At 40.7% G+C, this 26,170-nt stretch overlaps 1 protein-coding gene across 2 annotated transcripts in view; it reads right to left on the bottom strand.

The window, feature by feature from the left end:
- Positions 1-739: 739 nt before the first annotated feature.
- The window catches only part of pgs1 (phosphatidylglycerophosphate synthase 1), a 45,930-nt gene continuing 20,499 nt past the window's right edge, over positions 740-26,170 (bottom strand). Inside the window, exons 4-11 of one of the 2 annotated variants that reach the window (XM_003441739.5) lie at positions 21,383-21,482; positions 21,107-21,296; positions 18,059-18,237; positions 12,012-12,211; positions 10,415-10,706; positions 9,034-9,182; positions 8,815-8,935; positions 740-1,616 (exon numbers count right to left, since the gene is read on the bottom strand). In XM_003441739.5, the coding sequence (XP_003441787.1) occupies positions 8,816-8,935; positions 9,034-9,182; positions 10,415-10,706; positions 12,012-12,211; positions 18,059-18,237; positions 21,107-21,296; positions 21,383-21,482 (1,230 nt within the window). In that variant the 3' untranslated portion in view covers positions 740-1,616; position 8,815. Of the gene's footprint in view, positions 1,617-3,251; positions 4,467-8,814; positions 8,936-9,033; positions 9,183-10,414; positions 10,707-12,011; positions 12,212-18,058; positions 18,238-21,106; positions 21,297-21,382; positions 21,483-26,170 lie in introns of those variants that run through there. The other variant, XM_025909510.1, reaches the window with a different exon arrangement.

Here is a 26,170-nt window from a genome sequence, read left to right on the forward strand (position 1 = left end):
TAGTCAACATTTGAATCATACTTGATGGCCAATTTGTGGTCAAACACCCACATAATTCCAAAATTCATGATAGGTTTTTTTTTTCCCCAGGGCTCCAAGTGGTTGCAAACAAATTTTTATGACAGCTGTCAGAGCTTTACAGTCCACTGTGTGAGCTGTCGTCACAAAGCAAAACAAAGGGACATCATAAAAAGGAAGGAAACTCGAGACTGTAGAAAGTGATTGATCTGAATGCAGTGGAAAACACAACACAGGGTTCAGGTATCTAAAGCTGCAAGAGGCTGAAATGGTGCCAAACTGAAGCCAGATCTTAGTGGAGGCACCAGGAAAGATGGAGGCTTAATGCTTAAAACTTTAACTTTAATGGGATTTTTTTTACAAAAATAGCTTCATGTTGTATAATGACTTGAAACTAATATCAAAAACGCATCAGGAAATTATTCAAGTGAGAATTTGAGGTTTTCCTTTTATACAAGTATATTTGTTTTTGCAACCAGAGAAGTCTGCCCCTGGTGGCCATTAGAAAGAATGCACTTTTAAGGCATTTTTGCATTGGCCTCACTGAAGCTGTGTCCATCTAAGTCAGTCATTCCCAAAATAATTTGACTTTCAAGTCAGATTTCTATTTTCCATTCAGTTTTTCTTTTAGAATCACAAAGGATGCTTTGGTTATGTTTTTTTGCTATTTATACTAAAATTTTAAAATATTTACATTTAAAAAGACACTGAACTAATGAAACGAGGCGGAATTGTTAATTTAATGAAGTGATGAATAAGATTCAGCAAATAAAACAAGATTAAAAAAAGAATGAAAACACACAAAGAATAAGAAACACAACAAAAGCAAACAGAGAAACTTCAGAAAACATTTTCTTTTATATTTAACATGTAAAACCAGCAGGAGTGGCTGTCGTCGACCAGAAAAACCAAAACAAAGAGCTAAAAGACACCAAACCTCAGGAAACCTTTCACATCTTATATCTGATCCGTGGTTCATAACTGCTTTGTTTCATCTCTCGTTTAAAGATTTTTCACACGAAACGCTGAACTCGAGCTCAGTCAGAAAAATCAAACACTTCAGGACATTTTAAAAACTCACCACACATTCGCTCTTTAATTTACAACAACAATAACAGACTGTACAGTCAGCTTTATACAGGCAGAGCTGTAAACACAGCGTAAAAGGCTCATTGAGGGGTCGTCACCAAACAACCTTCGTCTGATCGGAGACGTTCACACATGAAGTGTCTGCTTTTTTGTTTTTCCATGCATGCAACACATACCTGTGGACGTGTATGTATGCTAACAGAAGTAGTTTTATTATGCTTGTAGTTAGTAACACTACAAAACCAGAGTCCCACAGTGCTATGACGTCATGTGTTAATACATAAAGAGTGTAACGGCGTAAAGCTGGATCCAGAGCTTTAACAAAGAGGATTTACCTCCCGAGTCCGCCACATACGTGTGCTGTTGTGCGTGCGCGTGTTTCAGTCACTTCCTATGACACACAGAGGGCGCGGCTCCCAGCATGCTGATGATCGTCCAGAGTGTGCTTCTTCCACAGGAGCTGGCCGACCTCCACCTTCAACTCATGTCCAGAATGTACTGTCTGCCACCTGCTCAAAAAAGAAAAAGAAAAAAAAGCTCAATCTGCTGATTCCTGAGTGATTTTTAGTTTTGGTTTGTGGTTATCATAAAGGACATGATGTGAAGGCTGAGAGTCTGGCACCGTCGAGGTCTTCCTCATTATCACCGTTTTTGTTTGTCTTCTAAATTTCTGTCCTTGAAGACAACCTGAAGGTGTTTCTAAAATCCTAAAAGACTCTTGTTAAGCTGGAATGAAACATTAGAAGACATGGAGCATGTTAATACCACCTGCTAGCTGGTATCAATACATGTTAAAGCAGCATTGACACAGGCTAAATGAGCCTGTGTTAATTTACTTCTTACGGTTTACGACCAAACTCATGCTGATAGTTTTCTTTCATTTACTACGCCAGCATTTCTTTATCACGTAGAAAACCCGACACACACTTTTGAAATAGCGCTTCTTAATCTTATATTAAGATATCTCAGAGATTAAATGTGTAGTTAAACTTGTTCACAGTGACAGAAACTGGAGTCCGGCCCACATAAGCTCAAAGTGGGCTGTTTGTGGCCTGGGATGTAAAATTAGATTGACATCCCTGCGATGAACCGTTTTATCACAGGGATGTCAAACTTTTACTCTGAATGCTCTGTTTCTGGTTTGAAACACACTTTTCTCACTTTCATGCAGGTGGCGAGGATTTGTAAACAAGTTGGCATCTTCAAAGCAAACTAGGGGCAACCTGCCAGCATGCAAAGCAACCACAAGCAGGTTTTTGGTGCAGCATCCTCTGCACTTGATTTCACCTAGCAACTACTCACAAACTCACAAGTGCATGTTTCCAGGGGACTGCCGACTGGTCTTTAGTATGGATCTACTGTTTTAGACTTTTTTTTTAATATTGACTGTTTTATATGTTTAGGCACTTTGACCTACAAAAGCAGCATTACTGGACTAAAATGATAATTATTGTTAATATATCTGTCTGACCGCATGAGGACTGAGCAACCAAATGGCTCACAGGTACATTACTTATGGTAATATGTGATCACGCTGCCTGGCAACCAACTATCAAAGGGTTAAATATGACCCATTTTTAGCATTTCAGAACCTATATTACCTTTAAAAACTTGTTTTAATTCCATGATAATAAAACCTGATCCACAGAAAGAGCAGAGCCTCCACTTTTATCCATCTTAAACTCACCTTCGTTTTAATATTTACATAATTTCCAACAAAACAACAAAATCTCTGGCATTTTCAGCATTTTAGTAACAGGAATATGAGGTTTGGTTACATAACCTCACATTTATAAACTGTTATAATAAATTAGATTTATATATTTGATTTGCATTCATCAGCTGCTTAAAAAACATTTTTTGCTTTTTCCTTTAAGGCACAAAGAGACTTATTGCTTCTACTTTCATGTCTGATGATTACGGTGAAATTAATTCTTCTCAGTGCTTACATGAGTCTGTTAATGTCCATCACAAAGCACAAACTTTGGAGCCCTTGTGCAGCGTTACATCTTATATGTTTTGGGTGGAAGCCTTGCTGTGTCCTTTCCTGGACTCTTCCATATAATTTTGTCAGTGCAATTTCAAATGTTAAATTTAATAGAATCTGATCGCTATACATTTATACGTTGTTCTTTTTTTAAAAAAAATCTTAAATTCATTTAATCACACCAGCTTGTTAAGACGATTACCTGGCAGAAGTTCAGGTTCAAACTGATTTTGATGGTTTACATTTCCTTAGCTTTAAAGGTCATATTTCTGGTTGTTTTTGTGTCATATTTCTCTGACTAAATCAAATTAACTTGGAAAATGTCTTGCAGCTCCACTACAGATAGCTTTAAAAAGGTCACGGTGGGGCCAGTTCACTGCATTGAGGAAATCTCAGTTTCACCACTAGAGGGCAGAGGAGTCCTTCTGGTTTAGAGTGGGTGATGCTGTGAGGACATCAGCTGCGTTTTAACCCCGTGTAGTTTGGAGAGGCTCCAGCCTGTTGTCACTAGTTTCCAACAATAGACAGCCTGCGCTGCTGATAAGAACTTTTTATCCTTTTTAACCGGCAAAGCCATTGTTGGAGGGCTGCGTTTTGTTTTTTCCTCTGTCAGGAAAAAGAGGAGGAGACAAGCAGTACAAGTACACAGATCACAATGCCAGATGGATACAAAACAGGAGCGAGCACAAACAAACTGATCTAAACAGGTTATTTATTGTCTGCCTGAAAGTCAAAGAAAAGGGGGAAAAAAAAAAAAAAATTTAAAACCCATAATTTATTTTAAAGAAAACATTTTAAAAAACAGCATTTTTATATTTCAGCTTTTAGATTCTGGGATGAACATTTACTTTTCAAATAAGTAAATATGATAAATCTGGTTTTCTGGACCTGAAGGTCAATGTGTAGCTGGGGTCACTGAGGCTGCTTTGCTCCGGGAACAGAGCTGTGTGATCCCATTAAAGAACAAAGGTTCTGACACAGGAGCTTCACATATGCCAGCAGCACTGCTCAGCACGTGCTTCACCTTTAATAATAATGATAATGAGAAATGCAAACATAAAATAAATCATCACAGATTTCCTGTTGATTGAAGTCGCATATCATGGCCTATAAACCATGAGGCTAGACAAACAGCTTTCAACAAATGACTGACAGCACAGTTTTCACACATGCAGAGTCGTTGGACCTACACGTCATAGGTGCACGTGAGGACACAAAGCCCGATGTGGTCTTTAACCCGTCAGCAGCCTAATCTGTGAAAACTGAGTGTTTTCAGCTGTGTGAACGGATCTGAAGCATATCTTTATCCTTCTTCGTGCAACATGTCGAGAAAGGACGAGTGTGGAAAACAGCCTGCCTGATTCTCCTGAATCTGGAGGAGTAAATAGTGAACATGTTGGAGACTATTTTCAGCAGCGGTATAATAAACATTTGCAGCTGTGATGATTTCTAACAAAGAAGTTGTACACTTGTTATCACGAAGAATGCAGCGGGGTTGTGTAGAGTGTCCTCCAAATGCCTGACTTTCTGCTTTTATTTCAGTCACGTGTTAATTCTGTCATAATTATAGATACACGGTCACAAGATCAAACATTACCAGACCTCCAGATCCAGCTTTTTTTTCCCCAGCTTTGCTTTCATTTTGTGAAACAAAGATTTGACAATGGCGGGCCTGCTGGAATATTTCACATATTTATTCCCCTCATGTAGGGTTAGTTAACCAAGTGTAAAATATTTGACACACTTTTTTCCCCCCCAACATCATCAGTGGGATTTGTTTTTGGGTTTTTTTCAGAAAAACCTGATGTATGTAAACTAATATACAAATTGATATTTAAGCATTTTTATTTTATTTTTACTGATTTAACATCCCAGTTTTTAAAAATGAGCAATTAATTTACAAATTTACAGGATTAAAAATATGCAAGGCGGTGTTTTTTCATGGCATTTATGTTTAACTGAAAAAAAAAAATCTGACGACAGCCTTAGCACACAGGTACATCTTCAGCTCCTGAAGGTTCTTATCTATATCAAATATTATTGTGTAATCACGTTGCCAGGCAACCACCTTTCGCATGGCTAATACTATATGACCCATTTTTAGCATTTATGAACCTATATGACCCTATAAAACCATTAAATTGTTGCAATTTCACGACAATAAAACTTGACTTAGATCCAGAAAAAGAAAACTGTGATATAAATGATGGCCAGTGACGCCATAACGTTTCCTGCCAATGAAACCACTGCAATGGCACTGACCCGTACCAGCTTATATAAATTTATAGATTAAATGGTTAATCTCAAATTTAAACACCTAAAATAAGCAAGTGCGTTAAATTTGACTCCATTAATTTAGTTTCAGGGTCTGCTGTGTATATTTTAATCAGGAAGCCTGTAATTTTGTGGCTCGTTTAAGTGCTTTACTTTTTCTCTTTTCTCTTTTTTTGCAACTACAGAGGAATGAGATTCACGGGACACAGGCTAAACACAAAACTACTAATATCAGGATCAATTCATTGCTTGCTTTTACTGACAAATAAAAAAAGAGTACATCCAGCCTCACTGTTTGAATACTTCTAAAGTAAAAAGGTATGTCAGATTTTTAGTTATGCTCAATCAGAACTCATGCTTAGATGTTTATTTTCTTTTAAAGGAAGTTTTTTCAAGGCGGCATTCACAGTCTCGGGCCTTCACATTAAAAGAGGCCTGAATAGCTCGAGGCTGATGTTTGAAACAGCTGACATATAGCAGATGTCAAATCTATAAAAAGTGTGAGTTTTAATGCGTGAGAGCTTTTTCTTCTTCTTTCTTGAAGTGGTTCAGACTTATTCACAGAGATTAGGATCAAATCTCACAGCTGTTTGCATTTTTAGCTCACAGACACCAGTGAGTCTTTTCTCTTATCTAAATATGATGTAAGCGTCGAGGCCAACTTTGAGCCTGGAGTCATTGATGAGTCTCGCAGACCTGAGCGTGCGTCACAGAGTCGGTAACTCGAGGACTTGCAACTTTTTTTTCCTCTCCACTGTTTTTCCAACAATAGGCCTGAATGCACTCTTACACACATCATTGTTTGAGAATGAAAGATGACCTATTTTAGTCTATTTCCCTCTGGCAAAACATCAATCAGCATTTTTTTTTTTTTTCACAACTCTATTCAGGTAGTGATAAGACACCACCCATTTACCGTCAGTATCCAGTCTGCAACACTTCCTGTTCTCAGAAACCACCACCAAAAGAAAAAAAAAAAAAATGCTGACCGTCTTTCAATCAATCTTTAGCTGCAATGTTGACAGGCTTCCCTCCTGGCTGATCTTCAGTTTATGATGCGACCACAACTTTAACCGTCCCCCTGAATGTTTCTGCTAAGCAGCCTATCCACTCAGGGTTTTTTTGAGCTGCTGAACCTTTAAGCGAGTTCACCTCTCGCCAAGTCCTGACAGGATTCACGGTTACCCAGACCTCAGTATCAAATCATCACCATAACACCACGATGACTCACTCAGCAGTGAATCAGCCGACACGCTGTCCCTGCTCTCACTTTGGTGATTTGGGCTGCTGGGAAGGCGAGGACGGGACCTGCGATTTGGGACTCACCGCAATGACTGCAGACATTTCGAAGAAGCCGCAGCCTGTTTTACTCTGTGTGTGTGTGTCTGTAAAATAATGTTTGGGGCTATATTTTGTCTACTCTGCAAAAAACACATTTGCAGACAAACTAAATAAAATTACTGGAGATGGTGCAGAAAGTAAAGCAGCTACGAGGAAATATTCTGTTGCCTTTAATAATCCGATGATACTGATGTTGAATTTTTACATATGTTCCAAAAGTGCAGAAGTTGGTATATTTTAGTACTTAACCGTCATTTTTCCAGGCAAACAAAGTCAGCCCGTTCTGCTTCCCCATTCCTCAAATGCAAAAACCTCCTTTGTTCTGTTAGAAAAGACAGTGAGCTAAATATCTTTGAGTTTGTCACATAAAACAAACAATTTCTGTGGGCAAAAAAAGTAAAAACATTTTAGGAAACTAGATGCATCGCCCAAAAAGATCATTATATTTAATACATGTATGTCCTAGTGTGCAAATGTATTATAGCTGACACCATATGGATTATGTAAGATTGTTTAGTCTGCGTGCAGAAAAATATATGAGTCTCAAAATGAGCTGTTATTACAGATGACAGCATGAAGTCAACCCCGAGGTGCGCTGCTAGTTAACGAGGCAAACAGATCTAATAACCGGCCTGTTAACTCATCAAAACAACAAAAAAAGCAGTTGGCCAATCAGACAGGTTGTAAGCCTGACCGTTTAGATAACACTCAGTTCGTTTTGCCTCAGGACTTTTTTTTTTTTTCCAAAATGAAAGTTTGCAATAAGGAGTATTTTTTCCTGCGAGTCTTCAATAAGAATGCGTTTGAAGTCGTTCAGGAACAGGAAGTTACATCAGAGCCCATCTCAGCTGCTGCAGCTTACCTCTGCAGGCTCAGTGAGAGGTCTCAGGCCTGACATTACAGGTCTGTGTTACATTTTGCTGCTTTGTTTATAAATATTTTAGGGCTGAATCTCCATTAATTTATTTTATCTTGTTAATTATAAAATGGTCAGGGATCAGGAAGCAACCTGTGACAGGGTTAATTTGTCACGCAGGCCAGAAGTGGAGCATCACGCATCAAGTGATCTGCTTGAAGCTCTAACATTTACACTGAACATTTACACTTCAACATCATCTTCCTTCCGTGTATCCATGTCACAGAGGAATCAGTCCAAGCAGAGACATGCAGACCCTCCTTCTCCCTGGCTACCTACTCCAGGTGTTCCGGGGGGACACAAAGGCGTTCCCAAGCCAGGAGAGATATACCCTCTCCAGCATGTTGTGGGTCTGCCCCGGGGCCTCCTCATGGTAGGACATGGTGTCATCTAGGAGGTGCCATAAAGCCATCTTAATCTTCACTCTTCACCCTCTAAGGCTCAGCCACCCTTCAGAGCAGTTTCACTCTGTCAGTCACTGCCCAGAGCTCATGGCCACAGGCGGGGGGGCAGGAGCATAGATCGCCCAGTAAATCGACAGCTTTGCTTACCTTTTCACCACCACAGATCGTGGTTTTGATGAATATTTTCGATTGTCCACTTTAACGTATGAGGTTTGTATAAAATTTATCAGCTTCTAAAAGCTTTTATTTGACAATCTGAACTTTCAGATGATTCATTTGGAGCCAACTTCCTCTATAAATGCTGAATTTAACTCCAGTATTCCCTCTCTTTTAGCTCCATTTTTGGCCTCCACCAGCACAAAACAGCAAACAAGTTTATAGAGAGTAGTGAGAAACCCCAAAATAATTATGACTCTTATACAGCACGTTTTTGTAACATATTACATAAATCTTTTGAAGAAGCCTGAAAATAGTCAATCTCAAAAGAGTGTTTTGGAGCACAATAGCCCCTTTTCTTACTTTCTTTTGGCCCACAAAGGGCTTCAAGGACAGCAACATGTGTTTTCATCACTATTCTCCTTGATATTGACTAACACCCACAATAAATTTTTATTATTTATATTTTACTCTACCCTGTTCTCTCACAGCCAAAGTGGACTTTTTTTTTTTGTCTCCCACAAAAATGAAAATAAGCTATAATAAAGTGAAATCATCCTTTTAATGAACTTAAAACTAAATTTTAAGTATTTTCATGTGTAGTGAGTTGTGCACGTGTGTGGCTGCACCTCAGAAGAAGTTCTTGATGAGTGGCGTGACCAGTTTCACCCACAGTTTAACGTGGCGGTCGGGCCGCTCGAACGTAGAGGTGGACACTTCAGTGGAGCGCCGGTACAACATCTCCTGCTCCTGGGAGTTTAAAACGCAGGTGTTCGTTCAGTTACGCAGACTTACACATTCATTCATCATCATGTCTGGCTGTGGTTTGTGGAAAATAAAGAGCCGACCTCCTGCAGCTGGCTCTGCAGCTCCTCATTCTCCGTTACTATGGCAATCTGGGCCTCCAGGTCACGGTGAACCGAGCGGTAACCGAAATTAGGGGAGCCAATTAGAGTGAGGCAAGGCCGATCCTGCCCCTGGAGGTAATACCACAGACCTGTGAGAGAGGAGAAGAGGAGTGAGCCAGCGAGGAGGTAATGCTTCAGAGAGCCGTTTCCAGCAGAGATTTCTGCCGGCCTAAACCACAACTAAAAGGAAGCACATGCAGAAATCCCCAGAGCAGATCCAAAACCCCAAAATATGAGAGAGAGTGAGTGTGCATCCTCGTCCCGAGGCTACAACACAGTGACTGTACAAGCCCTCGTCTCTCACGCTACATACCGCTGCGACCACAAGAAGAACAGCAGAGGAGGCAGAACAGCGAGAGTAATGCGTTTTATTATTTTCACTGAGACAAATACAGCTCATCTAGACGTCCAGCCCTGGCTTAACTCGCAATATCTCATCAGATGTTGATCCGCGAGTATTTTTTGCATGTGAGGGGGGAAAAGAAAAAAAATTGCAATCATACTGAACAGTTGTTTCCATTTGTCAAGAGATAAATGCATTTATTTTGGACATAATAGTGGAAAATAAAAGGAGAAAAACAGGCTGAATGTCGTGCAAACTCTGGCATGTTCTCATAATGCAATCAATCATTTGAGATGCACTTGATCTGTCCTTTTATAACAATGAAAACAAGTGGAAGGATCTCTTCAGGATGTTAAGTTTGCTCCTTTTTCGGGACTAATAAAAGTGAGGCTAACCCTTCAACTGCAGTTCCTTCAATGAACGCTCGAAAAAGGAGTACGTCCAATTTCAGCGCCGGAATGAATCAGGTTTCATGGATTTAACAGATAAATAGGGCCTGCATTGATGTACAACCCATCTAAAAAAAAAAAAAAAAAAAAAAAAAAAAAAAGCCTGCGAAATTTTAATATTGCGTTAGTCAAGCAGTAATTAGCAGATGTGTGAATGGCTGGATCATCTAGTTACAGATTCCTGGGAACAAATGGCACAGCTGAGTTTGGGGGAAGCTAAATTACTGTGCAAAAATCTCGATCCCACCTCATTTCTTGAAATGTTTCTTCCAAGGAACCAGACTTTCTTGGGATTTTTAAAGTGGTCTTGAGCAGCGGTTCTCCAGGCTTTCTGAAAGCCTTTTGTTATCCGAGGAATTAAGTTAAGTCACTTAATACTGACTTATGAATCATTCAAACATAAAAAGGCACCCAAGAGAGGAACCAGTGTCTGCACATACAAACAATTTGGCAAAGAACCAATTAGGTTCTTTGGCTTAAAACTTTCGCACATTACTGTATAAAGCATATGTAGTTTAGTGTCGCTCACCTTTGGCGTGGAAGGTCCACTGTGGTCGGTGGTACTCATGCAGGTGTACCCTCTCCTGCTGGCCCCCCTGGCACACCTGTTTGTAAAACTGCCTGGCGATGTGAGTGTACGCTGCAGGGATCGCTCCAGCGACGCCCTTGGCCCCAAAGAACCCGTTGACCTCGGGGGAGGCGGTGAGGATACGGTAACTGGCTCCAGCCTTGAGCACCAGCCGCATGTACGCCCGGGTCAGATTGAAGTAACCCGATGTGAGAAACACAGTAGACTCGGATCCGGCATCGGTCAGCAGACGCTGGAGGGATGACGAGAGACAGGAAGTGAAGAAAAACCCCAATTTTCCTTTATTTTATTCAGCTGACTACATAGACAGTCTGTTAATGAGACGAAAACCTGGTTATCATTTCATTTCCATTCTTGTTTAATCTACAAACAATAATATAACAATAGTTATATAACAGCTTCAATTCTTCAGGGAAGGCTTTCCGCAAAGTTTAGGAGTTTAAGAGGTCTGACACGGACGTTGGTTTGCAGTCCCTGAAAGGTGTTCTGCAGGGTGAGTTCAGGACTCTGTGCAGGCCAGTCAACTTCTTCCACACCAAACTCACTTATCCATTTCTTTAATAACCTTTGGTTGGTGCACTGGTGTGCAGTCATGTTGGAACAGGAAGGCGCCATCCCCCAACTGTTCCCACAAAATCACGGCACCACGTTGGAATTCACTGAGCTCCTGAGAGAGACCAATTCTTCATGAATGTTTGTAGAAGCAGCCTCCATGCCTAGGTGCTTGATTTCATACACTTGAGGCCATGGAAGTGACTGGAACAGCTGAATTCAATGATTAGGATGGACGAGTGAATACTTCTGGCAATATAGATATTACGACATGAGGAGTGGCTCAAGACTTTTGCACACTATTGCATATTTTATTTTATAACCTACCATAAAAACTTTGTACTGAAAATATGCAAACCTCTCATCCAAACAACCTAAAATTCAACACTGCACTTTCTCAGCTTTCCAGCAATACACCCATTATGCCTGAAGTGTATCAGGCTGACATACAATGATTTCTCTAATTATTCGTAGAATGAAATTCATTCATTTTTATTGCTGGTAATGGATTCATAATGTCAGGAACCTGATAAGAGTTTCCTTATTGTTCAGCTCTGACTTTATTATTACTTACATTTATTGGTGGCTGAATTACAGTATATTGCGCTAGCAATCATTTTATTATATTTATTCCCAGAATATGTGACTATGAAACAAATAATTATCCTTGATTTATGGTTTAGTAGTCATGTATCATTTTATTAGTCATCTGCACAAAACATGTAATGAGTGGAGGGTTCATCCACGCTCACAATGGCCCTTTGGGTGGTGTCTAAATATAATCACCGTTTACAGAAACAAGCAATGAGTCAGGTAATTACAATGACAGAAATCTGCATTTATTTCTTTTATTTCAGACCATGTGATAACCAAAAATGTCTTCAATTCCTGAATAATTGAAACTGTAAAAAGCAAAAAGTTTAGCAAATCTCTGAAGTTCATTTTAGCTACAAATGTACAGATCAGACGAGGTGCTGAGGCTCACCTGTGTGACCTGCTCGTCCACTCTGATGCCAAGAGGTTTCATCTGCACCAGGGGGAACACCCAGGTGTCCTCCTCCGCCTCGCTCATCCCCTCATCCTCAGAGTCCTCCGACTGGTTCAGAAGCCGCTGCCTAATATGGGCCGAGTTTACAACCTCCATAATCCGCTTCCTCGCCACTGCCGAGAAGTCTTGCCGGTTGCCTGGTTGCCATAGAGATACAGTAGGAGTGAGTGTGGAGCTAGTGCACAGAGGACTCCAAGTGGGAGACGGGTCAGGCTGATCTCTGGGTCACAGTGTTCTCGGTCGTGTGGTCGTGGTACTCATGTTGTAGGGGAATAGAGTCAGTTTATACAGTGACACTGTAATACACCAACAACCTTTTTGAATGACAATTTTTCACGAATAACATACATACAGCCAGCTTTGTCTTTAAGTGGGCCAGAAAGGTGAAAATCCCTTTTCTGTCAATGTAAAGTAGTTTAACTGCACATTTAATCCCTGCAAATCCTCAATGTAAGAAAAAGAAGTGCGATATCATGAGTATGTCTGTGGAGGTTCTCAGTTATCCAGGTCATGACAGTCTGAGAAGCTTAGAAAGAAACTGAGTGGACTTTAAGTTTTTTGAAGATGTTTCACCCCATATCCGAGAAGCTTCTTCGTATTTAAGCCTGAGTGGGAGTTGTCCCTTAAGATTACAGATGGATTTAAAAAAGGAGTAAAAGAAGCCATCTACGTCTACTGTGAACAACCATCTTTGAATAGATGAGGTGGCTTACGACAACAACTCTCTGCCACCTACTTTTAAGAGCCCTTCCCAGGTGCCTCAACCCCCGCTCACATCTTGCGTCAGGTGATCTCAATAGGTCACTTGATAGGGTGAGGCAAGGTCTCACAATGGTCTCAGCTAAAACCTCTGCTCATAACGGCCCACACCTTTTGTCACACCTTGGCTCATGTCGTGAGGAATATGATTAATAGAGGGTCAACAACTCTCTTAAGGGACAACTCCCACTAGAGATTAAACACCTGGGATTCTCCACCATTTGGTTTTAGAACTGAAGAAGCTTCTCAAAGGAGAGGTGAAATGTCCAGTCACTTTCTTTCTAAGCTCCTTAAATTTCAGGAGTGCATCTCAGTTTTTCTGCATGATAAAGAAGTGCTGCTGCAATTAATGAAAGAAATCTGTCGGCATGACTCTTTATGCTTAAATTGCAAAAAATAAATATTTAAAATTACAGAAAAGGTTCTGTCAGGTCATTGCCCAGACTGAATTATAAATCAGAAACTTTCTGTTACTCAGAGAAAAGCTCCAGTTTTATTTATTTATACATTTTACTGTGGACACATTCTAAAAAACACTTCTGGAGTTTTTGCCAGGCCAATTCTGCCCCACCTGGTTTAAATAAACAGTGCTGAAGGAGTTAAAAATAATGGCTATATTCACGCTAAGTATTCAAAATCGAGTAGGCAGAGCTTCCAGCTACGCCACATTATCAATGGTTTCGGCCTTTTAAAATGGATTCACAGTCATGAACGGCACAAAACATTGGAGACATCACCCATCGGTTTGTGACGAGATCGGGGCCGAGAGTCGTTTTCCTGTAGAACCTTTCTGCAACCAAAACGATCGCCACCCAGCAACCATTTAAAAAAATTCTAATTTAAGTCACTGTGCACTGGCTTCACTTTTTGCACTCGGAAGTCCATCTTTTATACCATTTAGGTTTACTGCATTAAATTTACAGCACAGCTACAGCACAGGCATGGAGCTCCAAACCGACTTCCACTTAAAAGAACATTTAAACTCGCCTACATCTCTCAGCTCTCCGATATGAGACACTGACGTAGATTTTGAGAAATTGAGTTAAATCGCAGCACAGACTTATTTCAGTCTCTTGCCTACAGAGTCGTTAGCTTAACACTGACTGCATTCCATTTTGGGACATCAGGGAGGACTGAGATCGTTCAATTCAATTCAATTTCTTTATTGTCCCACAAGGGGAAATTAGTTTAGCAGCAGGATAAAAAATAAACAGAACAATACTATAAAATAATAATAACAATAATAATGATAGAAAGTCCAAGGACAGTTATTTGCCATTAAGAAGAAAAGATGCAGTGGGGATAAAAGAGACCTGGAGTCTTTTAGTCCTCCTCGGAGGTACTCTAAAACGGCGGCCGGAAGGCAACAACTCAAACTCACTGTGAAGTGGATGGTTCACACAATTAATAATAGAATGAGCCTTTCTCAGCACATTTCTATTATAAATGGCCAAAAGTCCATCTTGCCAGCGCCCTGAAATTTTGCTAGCAGTTTTTACCAGAAGTCCCAACCGATTCTTATTCTTCACCGTCAGGTTACCAAACCACGCAGCGATACAAAAAGACATCACAGATTCGATAAAACTTCTATAAAACAAGGACAACATATCAGATGAGACATTAAAAGATCTCAGTTTCCTTAAAAAGAACAGTCTTTGTTGAACTTTTTTAGTAGTGGCATCAGCATGAGATTCAAAACACAGTTTATGGTCAAGTACCACACCTAGATATTTATAACTCTCAACTATCCCAATATCAGCAGTTTTAATGATAGTGGGTGATGAGCTATAAGAAGACTTCCTAAAATCAATAATCATGTCTTTAGTTTTTGACACATTAAGTGAAAGGAAGGACTCATCACACCAATTCACAAAATCATCTACAACCTGTCCATGGCCTGACTCGTCCCCCACTAGAAGACTGACGATTACTGTGTCGTCAGCAAACTTCAGGATGTGTCTGTTCGTTAAATTGCTGCGACACTCATTTGTGTACAGAATGAACAGAAGGGGAGAGAGGCAGCAACCCCGGGGTGATCCAGTAGAGGAGGAGAGCACATCAGAAAATACATGATTCACCCTCACACATTGTGACCTATTGGTCAGAAAGTCTGTCACCCACCCAGCCGACCAGACTAGTGTCAAGCTTAAAATGATTGTAAAGCCTGTCAGCAAGTAAGAGGGGTTGAATTGTATTAAATGCAGATGAAAAGTCAGCAAATAATAATCTTGCATGGGTGTGGGGGGCCTCAAGATGCTTATACAAGAGATGCAGGAGTGTGACAACAGCGTCCTCCACACCTCTCCCTGCTCTATAGGCAAACTGGAAGGGGTCAAGATGGTGTTCAACTTGCATTAAAATCTCCTTCTTAATTATCTTCTCAAATGTCTTCGTCACTAAAGAAGTCAGAGCCACAGGCCTAAAATCATTCAGTGCCTTAGGAGAACTGCCCTTAGCAACAGGAACAATGACAGCATGTTTCCAAATTTTAGGTACTGTCTGTAGCTCTAAAGAAAGTGAGAAGGTATAGTGAAAAATCCCACTCAGCTGATCAGCACAAGTTCTCAGTACCTGTCCACAGATGTTGTCAGGTCCAGGACTCTTGCTTTTGGTGTGTCTAAAAAGATTAGCTACCCCCCTCTCATCAATACAAATTGATGGGGGAGTGATAGTCTTTTCCCTCAGTGTGCTGGTCTGCCTAGAACAGTCATAGTTCTCAAAACGAAGGTAAAAACCGTTAAGACTGTCTGCCAGATGTTTGTCAGAGGTAAACCCCTCTAAGGTAATGCTGCTTTTACCTTTCATGTGTAGCCCTGCCATTGTTTTCATACCAAGCCAAGCTCTTTTGAGGGTGTTACTGCTGAGATCTGCCTCAATCTTATTTCTGTACCTCATCTTGGCAATCTTTATTGCAGCCCTCACCTCCTTCCTCAATATTCTCACAGTGGGAACGTCTCCCTCGTTAAAAGCAATTTTCCTTTTAAGAATCAGATCCTTAATATCTTTAGAGAGCCACGGTTTGTTATTAGGGAAAATCTTAGATTCTCTGACTGGAATCACAGAGTCTTTGCAAAAAGAGATGTAGCTACACACTACATCAGTGAGTTCATCCAAATCAGAAGTGCTCTCTTGAAACAAGGACCAGTCAGTGCAATCAAAACACCCCTGAAGGGCAACACAACTGTCTTTTGTCCAGACATTAGTCCGCTTCACACAGGCCTTCGCCCTCCTAATCACAGATCTGTAAGCAGGGAGGAGGTGAATAACATTGTGATCCGAAGAACCTAGCGCAGGTCCGGCCACAGACTTATATGCCCCCTTAATTGGTCCATAACACAAATCCAGCGTTTTGTTATGCCTTGTAGGACAAGTGACATATTGAAAGAAATTGTTCAGTGATTTCTTAAGATTACAATTGTTAAAATCACCAAGAATAAAATTAGGAGCATCCGGTGAGAGAGTCTGCAGATTGTGTACCACTTTAAAAATGGCGTCAGCACCAACTTTAACGTCAGCTTTAGGATGAATGTAAACAACAGTGACAAAAATTTGAGGGAACTCCCTCGGTAAGTAAAAAGGCCTGACAGATACTGAAAGGAGCTCGATGTCAGGAAGACACAACCGCTCCCGCACAGTAAAATTATTACACCAGCCCTGGTTGATATACAAACATTCCCCTCCTCCGTGAGATTTGCGTGTTACTCCACAGTTCCGATCCAATCTGACAGGGGTCCCAAAGCCGCTGATTCGCAGTGAAGTGTCACTGTCCATATCGGTCAGCCATGTCTCGGTAAGCACGATCAGACAAGCCTCCCTGTATTCCCGTAGATGAAGCACATTTCCTTGTAATTCATCCGTTTTGTTCCAAAGAGATTGGACATTGGCCAGAATCACAGAAGGCAGAGGAACACGATTCTTCCTCCGAAGTTTTCTTACACGCTGACGCACGCCGCCTTTCTTTCTGCGTTTTCTCAAGCGGCGGGGCTTTCCAAAATTAGTCTTTGACCAGGCAAATAAATCTTCACCAAGAATCACATCTGTCCGAGCATTAGAAGAGTCGTACATAGACAAACAGGACCACCGTAATCCAAGTAGTTCCTCGCGTGTATAAGTGATTGTCAGTGAGAGTGAATGACTCCAGGTGAATATCGCCAACAACAATAAAACTAAGGTGTAGAAGATCTCCATCTCGGCAAAAAGTTAAAACCACGGTTAAGAACAGAGTTAAAACAAAGTTAAAAACAAAAAGAAAAAGAGAAAGAAAACGCCAATAAACACCTGCTGCAGGTCGCCACAAGAGCAGCGCCCTCCCCTCACTGCACTGCACTGCACTGCACTGTAGGAGTCCATCCTTGGCCAGTTCACAGAGCAAAATGACACAACGTGTCCAAACATTGAAGCTTTGCACTTCCTCTCTAAAAGCTTGCACTGCAACCAACACCTGAGCATCATCTCATATTTGGGGGTTTTTGAACGGTCCGTTTGTACCATTCCTCTGATAACACCAAATGCATGTTGCTCATCCTTGTGTTAGGGCAGATGACCCTACAGGTGAGCAACATGCGTGACGTGAGCCTTTAAACAGTCTTTAAATCATCAGTTATCACCTTCTGGCTGCAGACAAACACACTTTTTCTTTTAACGCCATTCTTACGATCAATAACAAATCTCATCAGTCATCTTCACAAATGTCTTTCACTAGAATTTCTCCAGTGTCTGTGTGCGCGCGTGTGCACGTGCGTGTTTGTGAATTAATTATGTGTGTGTATCAGTTCCCATTTCATATCTTCTTCCAGCAACACTGTGACATCACAACTCTATTCCTGGTGTTCGTTTCCATGGCGGTCCAGTCCTGCAGACATGATGTCATTCATCCCTCAAACTAACATCCTGGCAGCCTGCGCTCCAGTTACGGACACACTGTACAAATATGTGTGCGTGCATGTGTGCGTGCATGTGTGTGTGGACAAAACCCTGACAGTTTCACATCCGGCTCCATGGCTAGCCAACCGCAAGAGCTCGCTCTACATCTTCCTCACTGTACTCTCACAGAGCTCTCCTCCCTGGCCTGCATCTGCTTGTCTAAGCTTTCAAGCTCCATTAGCAAACTCCTGGAGTTGAAAACAGGCAAGTGAGCATGGAGTGTCACATGCTGTCAAAACATGCTGAGGGTAAACATCTGTCTGCGTGCACAGGCCAGGGATACAGGAGTGTTCGGTTTCTACCTTTGTACGGGTGCACCATGCCCTCGAGCATGGTGACCGAGTCGTCGGGCTGGAGCTGCAGGGAGACGTCTCCCACGGCCTCCACCAGGTCGCAGAAGAAGTCGGCTACCTCCCTGCAGTTCTCCAGCAGCACGTACCGGTCCTGTCTGTTGGTGAAGTACGAGTCGCTCAGGTTGGCCCTGAAACACAAAATCCGGGAAAAGTAAGAGTAGAGAGGGAGGAATGAGGAAGCTAATGCGTTGGTCATATGAACATTTTTCTGAAACTGTGTTTATTTAAGAGGAAGGGTGGTGCCATTCAAGTGAAATCAACACATCAATTATCATGTACTCACGAAAGGACACGGAGACAAAAGCGTCTAAAGCCACTTATCCCTTTCTTAGCTTTAGCTTTTTAAAAAAAGTGGTGGCAGATATAGCCTTAACGGGGGATCCAATTCATTTCATATGATACCCAATTGAAAAATAATCCTCGATTATTCTGGACCAGGCTTTGGAGCAGCCAATCACGAAGCCATCTTAGCCCTCTCCACCCACGCTTTTAGCCAACGGTTTTGAGCTGAGTCACAACACACAACATCTCCCGGTTCTGATTAAAGGATGCAACATTACCGGTGCGGCTTTATGAGTTATTAACACAGGATTAATTGTGACAGACCGACATGTCGTTAATCATGAGTAAAAGTTTTTCGTGGGCCCAACTTAACCTCCGGGAGCGTCTTGTGGAACGTGTTTTGCTGCCAAGGAGGAAATGAACGGACCGCTTGTTAGAATGAACACAAAGCATGTCACAACTTCTTTAATGCATCAGCACTGGCGCAATGCCAACATCCTCCATATTTTTATTTGAAATTTTCTGCATAGTTATTGTGAAATGGGAACCACATCTTCCCATTGCCAGTAAAACTTTAGGTACTCTGAACAAGATCGCACATGACAGACAGGAGTTAGGGGAAGGGCGGGTTCAAGTATATGAAACTGACCAAACATTTTATATCACATCAATATAAGGTGCTTAGAATAGACAGGCCCTCTGGGCAAGACTCGTCAACAGAGACTAATAATTTCGCTTGGAAACATTCCTCAGGATTTAAGAGGAAATATCTTCAAAGGTCATCGTGCTTAGGGGCAAGAATTCTTGTTTTAAAGAACCGAGAAACTTGTGTCTGAATTCAGCAGGTTTTACTTCAATTATTTAAAAAAAGACCTTCTGGATTAATTAGCATGAAACACAAGATTCACCTGCGTGGTAACGAAACGCAACAGTCGCAACTGTAAATATGTTTTACATGGTGGAAGTAAAGAACACCACTTCGCAAATCCTTTGTTTGTTTTAATATTATGTTTCCAACGTCCCAGCGATGTTGATTCTCCATTTCACAGCTGTAAGCTGCATCTGCATGTACTGAAATATGACTACATTACAAACGTATCCTGACAGAGTGCATCCCAGACAAAAGATGAGGCTTTGTAACAAAACGTAGCTAAAAAGGAGCCCTGTCATATGCAGTGACTTGTCTTGTTCAGCCAACGTTAAACTGGTGCAGTAGATTATAAAGCTAAGACATCTGTGTTAACCCACATACATGATTCATTTTTGTACTTAACAAAAAAAAAAAAAATGAGTGTACTGTGCATACAGTACTGTGCAAAGGCTTTAGGCCGCCACCCATTTCTTTATATTTTAATAGGAAAACAGCAGAGTGATTTAGTGAAACATACATGGAGGTATAATATATAAGGCAACAATTCAGTTTGTACGGTTTTGTTCGAGCTTAAAAGTCAGTACCTGTCACACTCTGTTTATCTTTGGCTTTTTCCTTGATTCAGCTTAAAAAAAAAAAAAAAATACTGGAGCAATTATGGGTTTGAGTTTTTTTGCAAACAGACTGCTATTAACCAAGTGCTTAAATATACTATTTAAAATTTGTTCTTTGCTGTGATTATGTTTAGACAAAACGGTTGCCTCTCTGTTGAGCTAGAGGCCTTTTTTATGTTTGAATGACTAACAGGATCAGTGTGAGATGTCTTACAAACAAAAACAAAGTTCAGTTATTGTTATTCTATCCGTTTAAAGTATGTAACTGACTTAATTTTCCTGGAATGACCTAAGTGAAGGTAGTTAGGCACTGACAGGCAGTGCGCCAAACCAACACGTATTGCTTTCCAGCTATAATTGGCACGCAGTCATGGTTGCTGTTGGTAACTAAAAGTAAACCAGGTCAAAAAATGATTCAGTTGAAACAAAAACTTTTTTTTTTTATTAAATTGTCTGCTTTTAAAATATGCCCGTAGTTACACATTTAGTGTGAGGAGGCTTTGGCGCAGACACTGGGAGGTCGTGACTGTGAGTCAACTCCCAGCAAGTGCTGCATGCTCTCTAGGACTGATTCTGATATTATTATTGACCTCACCAAATGCATGTTAAAACCCCTACTTACGTTTTTTAATTTAGTTTTTACTTACTACGAAAAACTAAACTAAAGGAAAGAAAAATAATAGTAAAAAAATTCCAAAGTATTGCAGCCCTGCATATTAATAGATTAGTTAACATTATACGGCTGTGTTTGCAATGATGGAGGACGACACTGGATTTTTTAGAACAAAGGGCATCAGGACCCCTTGCTCTCCCTGTTCCTCCTGCACACTAATGCATTACAGTTGTGAGGGTACCATCAAAGTACTGAATAACTGTAATATTTTCATGCATTTGGCAGAATATGTCTATGCTAAACTCCTTTCCTTACTTTCCCCCTAAGTCAAAGATTAAGGTCAGCGTGCCATTTTGTGTTCTGAAGAGAAATGGACTGGAAACCACAGCAGCACTGTGCCCACTGGCCGTGGAGCAGCTCCCACTGAGCTCCGTTTTCCCCGAATACTGCACGTCAAAACAAGCACTGAAAACATTTTTAAGCTATTCCAGTAAGCACCTGCAGCTTGTGAAAACAGGCAGTTGCCTGGAGGTGGGATGACTTTATTTTAAACTTCACTCTGAATTCAAACAAACACACAGGGAGTGTGGAAAAAGGTCATACTGGCACAAACATACCCACTGATGATGATGCTGTCGTCAAACAGGTAGACTTTGATGTGCTGGACTCCGATGGTCTCGTTGAAGCGCTGGGGGACCAGCAGCCGCAGCAGCCCCCTCAAATCTGGAGTGTGGTACAGCGATACCCTCATCTGAGATGTGAAGCGCTGCAGCAGAGGCAGCAGCATGGTCCTTGAGTTAATCTTTCCTGCACGTGAAACAAGTCACACAAATACAATCAGAATGATAAGCAGGAGTTCTGCACTAACCAACAGCAGGGAAACTGCTAACAACCTCGTGATCCGCGCGTGTAGTCAAGCAATATGGATACTTTCAGGTCTGGAGACTGGCTGTTGTCCTGGGAACGTTGGAGGGCTTCCTCCATACAGTCCACCTTTTAAAAAAAAAAAAAAAAAAAAAAAAAAAAAAAAAGCACACACAAACAAACCACAGTTAAAAGAATTCTGCATCAATTTAGCATTTTATTCCTTCAAGAAAGAGTTTAACATGGGATCGAGGGCTGCACAAGAAAAACAGACTTCCTTAGGGATTGCAATCTGTCAGTTGCATGCGGTAGTTGATCCTGATTACTGTCATTTTTAGTGGTGGTTTACAGTTTCTAATCTTTAGTGATTGTGCATTTCCCAACACTTGCTACATTTGTCAGGAAAGTTTTGACTACAACAGAAGTGTTGAAAATTAAGAAAAAAACAACACAAAAAGTTGTGGTGTGACCCACAACTTTAGAACAGATGCTGTAAGGCACAGAAAATTGTTCTTGAGTCTTGTTATTGAGTAATGTGTGTTTCAGTAATTCGCTGATGAAGCCTCGGGCTACTACCCTCAAAGTGTGGGATTAGGAGCAATAAGCTCATTTCCATCTAACTCAACATCTACAGAATGTTGCAAGCTTCCCATCTGCCGCTGTATTCACACAAATTACGGGAGTTGTGGGAAAGTCCTCCCTGAGAGGATGTGATGATAATAAACAGGTTCACCACAGTGTGTCTCTTGTCCCATTTCCCTCCCCTCACCCCCAACCATCACAGCAGACGGTCTTGCTGCAGGTTTTTTCCTGTTAAAAGGGAGTTTTTCCTTCCCATTGTTGCCAAGTGCTTGCTCATAGAGGGCTGTCCAATTCTTGGGGTTTACTCTGTATTATTGTAGTGTCTTTACCGTACAATATAAAGCACCTTGAGGTGACAGTTGCTGTGATTTGGCACTATATAAATAAAACTGAATCACATTTTGATTGTAAATGGATTATCTTTGGATTTGAAGCTGTTTGCCAAATGAAATAAGGTGTTTAAGGTGTGCCTTTCTACCCAGATCTCCCATGAGAAAGATTGTAATTTAACCTCCTAGGACCTGGCGTCCACATGTGAGGACATCACATTTTAGGTTGTCTAGACCACAATACTAAATTTTGCTCTAGAAGGGCGTGATATCCTCTTCTCAGAAACTACATCAGGTAAAAAGGTGTTTTTACATTCATCAGGTCCCAATCAGCCCAAATAGCAAAGAGAAATTAAAAATGCATGCCATGAAAGCGTTTGGGTCTTAGGAGGTTAAGGAAATTTTCCAGTTAAATATATAAAACAGCCATTTTATGCCGTTATCGAAACATCAGAAAATATTTTAACCTACTGTAAAGTCACAGAAAAAAAAAAATGGCATTCGTTATGTGCCATTTCACATCATTATTTTTTCCCTGGTTCACTACAGGACATGCACTAACCGAGAGTTTGACTTTTATCTAAACAATGTTAAGAAATGAGGGAAGCTTTAATGTGGCTCAAAACAGCGTAACCTCTCATTATCTCTCTCACGCTGTGCAGTATTTGATATGGGAAAAACCAGCTACCACAAAGAAAGGGAAATACAGCCACAATAACGACAGATTACTTACAGAGTGAGGACACTGGAAGGTGAATCTGATCACCTTTGCTGTGCAAAAAAGAAAAAAGAAACCCACACTATGAGCAAGCACTTAGCGAGAGTGGGAAGGAAAAACTCCCTGTTAACAGGAAGAAACCTCCAGCTAGGGCTGTTCGATATATCGATATAACGATATATATCGGATGACGATAGAAAAACGTCTATCGTTTCATTTTACGCTATGGTTTGTTTTGTGGTGTCGCAAAATAAACTGTTTACGGCAATATTTTTTCATCGTTCTGACGGTCATTGTAGTGTCTATATTAATTTCTTAAAGTTCTCTCTTTCTCTTATATTTAATATAACCACACTACAGACGAACAAGCGCCTGTTTTTATGCGTTGTGGTTAGCAACAACGACGGTAACAGCATCGGGTGTCCGCTTGTTTATGTTCCACATAAACCTTTCACAATAAAGCTCAAGATCCTGTTGAGACTTTTCAAAATAAACTGAATCACATCAAAGAGCAGATTATTTACAGATGAGAAGTAAAAAAGATCCGCCAGGTGTTAAAAAAATAACCCTTAGACTAAAACGTTAGAACAGGCTTTTCCCCGCAGCACGCCGTGTAATAAATACTCACAAAGAAAACGGCGGCCGTTACAACTTATGTCTAAAAATGTATAATTTCATGCATCGGTTAAAACACTCGACTCCAGCTACATGACACGCAGCTGGAAATACTTCCCGCAAGACAGCTGCCCGAGATTCACAGATTTTACAGAAAATGTTAAATTTTTGTGATTTATATCGTTATCGGACGATAGAATTCTTATATCAGGATATGAGATTTTGGTCATATCGCACAGCCCTACCTCCAGCACAACCAGGCTCAGAGAGGGGCGGACATCTGGCATGACAGGTTAGAGTGAGTGTAAGAAAACTGCACAGAAAAGAGTTTAATCATTCATAATGATTAAAATTTATTTCTCTATATTTTTTCTAGGATAACGGGAAATGTGCAAAATGAAAATGAAACATTCAAACATACATGGAAGCATATAAGCCAAAAATAAATGAATAAATAAATAAATAAAGGTTTGTACAATATTTGGTATGACCACCTTTATTCTTCAAAACAATCTGAACTCTATTAGTCAAGCTTTCCTTTAATTTCTTTAAGTATTCTTCTGGAATAGTTTTCTAGTCTTCTTGGAGGGCATTCAAAACTCTTATTTTTTCCCCTCCCTGTGTTCTCATCCTTTTTTTAATGTCAATTCTAGTGAAAGTTCCAAGATGGAGACACAATACAAGGAAACGGGTTAATGACAATTGATTAATTCTCCGTATTTATCAAACATCAGCTCCGTTTTATTGTCCGTTTACTGAGCGTGGGAAAAAATGACTCACCCCTGCACACAAAGAGGAAACGGCTGCTCGACAGAGGACGCCACTGGTGGCGAGCAAAGTCTTTTTTGTGGCCTGCTTGGTATTTGGATCCCTACTGATATGAAACAAGCGCTGTTTTACTTCTGCTAAATTGTGCATCTGGTGCCCAAATACATTCACAATGCGTCACCCCGCAGTGTCTGTTTACATGCCAGTAAAACATTTCGCCTTTCCAGTAGAGAGCTCTTTAGGGACCACCAACACTTCCAGCTCTGGAAGTTCCTTGAGGCGTAAATCTGACAATGAGTGGGAGCTCTGAGGAAAAAACGGTTTATTTCTGTGAAGCTGAGTACCAGCATTTTGTTATCATTCTCTGCAAGACTGCCTCAAACTCCTGATACTATTAAATGTAGATTTTTTAAAAACGGAGTCGTCTATTGTGGTAAATCTTAAGCAGACACACTTAGCCCATGCCTGCAGACACACACCATGGAGGAGATGTTGCTCCTTTTATGTTTTTCAAGTTAAGCTTAAGTTTTGTGCATGTTTTGCAACACGGCCTGACAGATAAAGGAGGAGCAGCAGAAAGATACGTTTTCTGGGGAGACGTCTGGAGGGGGGGGGTCCTATGAGGAAATTAAAAACCTGGAAGCTTTACTGCATTTAATAACACCTGGAAAAATGTTATCTTTATGATTTGAAAACTTTTCAGAGTTAAAGGCCCTCAAAGTTCCTTAAGCTTTGTGCAAAAAATGTGCATTTTTAACATCGACTTCTTTCACAGAGGAAATCATGCCCAGGAAATAAAATAAAAAAGGAGTTTTTATATGTTAAAAGTTGAGTTGACCAACCAGCTATCCCTCATAGTGATACACAGTGACCCAAAATCCACTTTTTGAAGTTTTCTCTTGTGAAATATCAGAAAACATAAATCATTCAGGGTAATAAAGCTTGCTTCTGTTGCTCTACTTCACAGACTAGACTTCACCACTAGATGTGATTTTCTGCAGTAAAACTGTACTAATTCATATTCTATGTGATCTGGGGGGGATACTGGGCTAATTTTACTAGTAGGTTAAAGCTACTTGAGCACAACCAAACCACTGGGAAAAAGTTCTCTGTAGTGATGAATCATGTTTCTCCATGTGGGAGTTTCGGCAGCTTGGCCAACGGTACTTGTCTGACTGCTTTGTGCACAATGTAACGTTTGGTGGCGCGGGAATCATACTGAAGACCGGCACAGCGGCTGTTAGCATTGTCGGCTCACTGTAAGAGGGTTCTGGATTCTAACCTGCCTGTGTGGCACTATGTTCTTTTCTTGTGTGTGTGTGGTTGTCGTCTGCCTAAGACATACCCCGTCTTTTCTATGACAGCTGGGATCGGCTCCAGCGCCCAGCATGCAATGATAGATAAGCCGTCAGGAAGATGAACACTTGACAGCCATGTACTCAAAACTACAAACCATATCTAATTAGCTTTTATTGTAACCTTGTACAGGTACAGATTCTCTCTCTCTCTCTCTCTCCACCTCCACCTGAATGACTGTGTTCTACCTCATTATTATTATTATTATTCTTTCTTTTTGACACCGCAGGGACTGCACTTAATTTAGTTGTACTTGTTCCAGTGACAATAAAGATATTCTGATTCTGATTCCATCCAACTGATTTTAAAAATGTTGCCAAAAAAAATAAACTCACACAAAAGCCAAAATTATAGAATTATTTGCCCGGTAGCATTGTTGCAATGTTCTTTAGCTCTCTTGTAGATATCTAAATAATATCATTATAATTTTTTTTTTACCCTTAACCAAA

The sequence above is a fragment of the Oreochromis niloticus genome, linkage group LG8 (genome assembly GCF_001858045.2).
Source record: "Oreochromis niloticus isolate F11D_XX linkage group LG8, O_niloticus_UMD_NMBU, whole genome shotgun sequence".
Classification (NCBI taxonomy): domain Eukaryota; kingdom Metazoa; phylum Chordata; class Actinopteri; order Cichliformes; family Cichlidae; genus Oreochromis; species Oreochromis niloticus.